Source organism: Monoraphidium neglectum (genome assembly GCF_000611645.1).
Source record: "Monoraphidium neglectum strain SAG 48.87 unplaced genomic scaffold scaffold03703, whole genome shotgun sequence".
Lineage (NCBI taxonomy): Eukaryota > Viridiplantae > Chlorophyta > Chlorophyceae > Sphaeropleales > Selenastraceae > Monoraphidium > Monoraphidium neglectum.
This window is the reverse complement of record NW_014009926.1, coordinates 1-3,524: the sequence shown is the minus strand read 5'-3', so window position 1 is coordinate 3,524 and position 3,524 is coordinate 1. Positions and strand designations below refer to the sequence as shown.

At 63.5% G+C, this 3,524-nt stretch overlaps 2 protein-coding genes across 2 annotated transcripts in view; one reads left to right on the top strand and one right to left on the bottom strand.

Annotated features, from left to right (window-relative positions):
• MNEG_13228 (Putative clathrin assembly protein) overlaps positions 1-1,036 on the bottom strand; it is a gene marked incomplete at both ends in the record, with an annotated part of 3,546 nt that extends 2,510 nt beyond the window's left edge. Inside the window, 3 exons of the mRNA XM_014038301.1 lie at positions 46-355; positions 622-691; positions 968-1,036. Of these exons, the coding sequence (XP_013893755.1) occupies positions 46-355; positions 622-691; positions 968-1,036 (449 nt within the window). The remainder of the gene's footprint in view (positions 1-45; positions 356-621; positions 692-967) is intronic.
• A 1,251-nt stretch (positions 1,037-2,287) lies between these two features.
• On the top strand, positions 2,288-3,423 carry MNEG_13227 (translation initiation factor eIF-2B gamma subunit; the record flags this gene model as incomplete). Its single annotated transcript, XM_014038300.1, has 4 exons — positions 2,288-2,455; positions 2,681-2,761; positions 2,985-3,265; positions 3,399-3,423. The coding sequence occupies 4 exons, from the start codon at positions 2,288-2,290 to the stop codon at positions 3,421-3,423; spliced, it is 555 nt and encodes a 184-aa protein (XP_013893754.1).
• Positions 3,424-3,524: the final 101 nt, after the last annotated feature.

Genomic DNA, 3,524 nt, shown 5'->3' with positions numbered 1-3,524 from the left:
CCCCCAGCCCCTGGCTCCAGCGGCCCTCCCCCGCCCCGCCCCCACCTGAAGGCGTCGAGCCTCTCGTCCAGGAAGACGCCGTACGCGCGGATCCACGCGGAATAGTCCCATGTCTCGCGGCTCGAGTGGTCCGCGTATCGGTCCAGGCACAGCAGCCGGTGGCGGCCCGTGCGGTCCGCGAAGCGCAGGACCTGCTCCTGGAAGCTGGGGTCGCACTCGCGCATGAGGCGGTGGAACACCATGAGTGCCTTGAGCGCGACGACCCAGTTGGGGCTGTTGAGGCGCTTCGCGAGCTTGTAGATCACGAAGTCGACCTGCTGGCGCGGCGCGTGCGCGCTGCAGGCGATCTTGAGTGCTGCGCGTGGGAGGGGAGGGCGGGGTGCGGGGGACAGTAAGGCAAGGAAGGTGACGGTGGTGGCTGCTTTGCTCCGGCTGCGGCCGCGTGCAGCTGCGTGTGGGGGCGGTGGGCTGAGAAGTCCGCCCCAATTACGGCAACCCCAATGCTTGCTGCTGTGCACTGCTGCGCAGCAGCCTTCCAGAGGCGACCGCTGAGCTGCAAAGACAAGCGGCGGCCGCAAGGCACCCTGCTAATTTCGAAGGAATGGCCCAAAGCAAACGCACTGCGGACATGCTTCTCCTTGGGCACCACCTCCTCTGCCAACGTGGCCTTTGTGACTGCAACATAGAGGTCCTGATTAAGGGGTTGGGGCGGGAGAATAATAAGTGAGTGCGGCTTCCGCAAGCGCCTGGCATCAGATCCATCTGCAGCGGCGCTGCCATTGGCGCGCGCGCGCAGTGCGTGTGCGCGTCTGCCGCCACAGCTGGGCTGCCACTAGGTGTTTCCGATCAAATCGCAACATCAAAATCGAATTGGCACCGCCCGCAAGGACTGTCATTGCTCAGAGGTCGATCCCCGCATGCACGAGGGCATCCCCCCATGGTGCACCCGCAAGCAGCGTCCGCCTACCTGCGTCTGCTCGCCCTTCACGGCTGCCACCGCGAGCTTAGTTTTGTCCTTCAGAAGGGCCGGCTCCATGCTGGCCCGTATTTGGCTTGCGCGGAAACCCGCAGGGGTCTCAAACAGGCCTGGAGCTACGTCAAGACGAAACGATCGCCTGTAAACCACCTTACAACACGCCTCAGTGCCCCCAGGCTGGGGGGGCTACCGTACAACAGCTCTTGCAAGAACAGCAGCTTCAACCTCTTGCATAAGTCACGAGCTATGTCAAAGCATCGCGTTATCTCAGAAATTCACGAATACGCACCAGGACGTGGGCGTCGAGGAAGCCGACGGGAACGCGGCGCCAGGAGCCAGGGCCGACGGGCGGGTCCTGCCATCGCAGGGGCTTCAGGGGCTGGATGGCTGGGAGGGGCTGTGCAGATCCAAGCACAGTACAGAACAACATCAAGACGAATGCCGAGGGACGTCCATTGCTGAGCACGTTTGGAGGCTCTGTGGAGACCGTGGCGTCCCTCTCGGACAAGGAGACATCCAGCCCAATTCCTGTAGTGCTGGCGCGCAGCGCCGTCAGTGGGGCTTGTTTGAGAGATGGGCCCCGTTTCCACAGAAGCATCCCTCGCAGGACCCTGCCAAGCCTCACCGTGCTTGGGCCATAAGGCCTGCCATCCTCTGTCGTCAGCAAACCCTGGCTGAGTTTCGTGTGCAATGTCTGCTGCGCCCGGCGCACGCAGCCGAAATGTGTGCAGAACGACATGCTTGTTGTCACTGCAAAGCGGGTTTTTCAAGGATGATATACAGGCAGGTGCACAGGGGTCGAAGTTCACCGGCGGCCGCGGACTGATGACTGCATTGACTTGTCATTGTGTGCACATGGCACGTACCAGCAGTAAGGGTGAGTGGCACATGGCACACATGTTGCAGGCAACTCTTGCAATGTCAGCACTAGATGGCGGGTCAGCAGGCGGCAGGCATTTTTTTTGTCTCCTTCGCCACCTGCAGCAGAGGTGGCAGGCAACTTCTAGCTGCTGTCAACGTAGTCACGCGGGAACAGGCAACATCGGCATAACAGTGTCGCACCATGAGCGCATTCGCATGAGCCGAACGTTGCCGAATTGAACACAAAGCGAGATCGGGCTGTGTGCAAGATCATCTCGTCGTTCTCTTGGCTTCTGCAATCCTGCTCACCAACTCTCGAAATCTTGTAGCCAACACCAATTCTTGCCACCCATCAGGCAGTGCTTCGCGTGCAAGCATATCGCGGCGGCCGCCGCACGCACCCAAGCAGAGCACGCGCGGGCGCCTCGCCGCGCGCTGCCGCTGCGCGCCATGGACCCATTCATGGAAGTCGTTATCCTGGCGGGCGGCGAGTGCAAGCGACTGTACCCGCTCACCAGCGGCGGCGTGGTCAAGGCGCTGCTGCCGGTTGGCAATCGGCCGCTCATCTCGTTCCCGCTGCGCCACCTGGCAGAGGCGGGCATCAAGAGCGCCATAGTGGTGCGCAGTCGGTGCCCGACTCAACCTCACAGACAGACTGCAACACTTGCGTTGCTTGATCCCCACGGGGCTGCTCTTGTGGCCATGTAGCAGCGAAGCAGCCACGGAGCGCCCAAATGGCGCAGCAGACGGTGCCGCAAAATTCGCGCAACATCAGGCCTGCCGGCCAGGTAGCGCGATTTAGCCGCCCCTCGCTCACCCCGACCTCATTGGTGACATCCGAAGGTGGCCATTGGCGAGGCGGTGGCCAGCAGCATCTCTACGTACCTGCAGCAGCAAGCGGCGGCCGGCGGCGTCGCGTGCCGGGTGCGCGAGTATTCCCATAGCAAGTTGCCTAACCTCATGCTGGCTGTCCGCTACAAATGGGAAGCCTAGGAAGCACCCCCACGGCACGAATGCTGCTGCTCCTTAGGAAGCATGCTCATGCCTGCACCACTGAGGCAACAGCAATTGCAGCAGCGGCGCCCGCAGACCGCTCTTCTCACGTCACCAACCATCAACGCACCTCCCTTTTTTCTGGTCAACCCAGGTGCTGACTGTCGGCGAGGAGTGCGACACGGGCGACGCCCTGCGGGCCGTGTCGCAGCACCTGGACCCCAAGGCGGCCGGCGTGGTGGTGTACTCGGGGGACCTCATCTGCGACGCGCCCCTGGGCGCGATGCTGGTCTCCCACCAGCTCAGCGGCGCGCTGGCCACGGTGCTGGTGGGCGCGCGGCGCGTGTCCCCGACAACAGAGACCAAGCCGGGCAAGGCGCCCAAGGTCTGGCGCGCGGCTGGGGCCACGCCTGGGGGCGCTGGGGCCGCGGTTGCGTGGGCTGTCGGCAGGGGGCCTGGGCGTTGCGCGGTCCCCGCTCGAGATTTGGGACGCTGCAGGCGGGTCGGCGCCGCCCGGGTCAGGAGGGTAGACGCGCGCAAAGTTGTGCTTGCTGCCTTTCTCGGCCAGGGCTCGCGGCATGTCGCTCGCTTAACCCTCGCGCTGGGTCACATACGCACAGAGGCACATACATGCACGCGCGCGCATACACACACACACACACACACACACACACACACACTCCCTCTCTCCCCC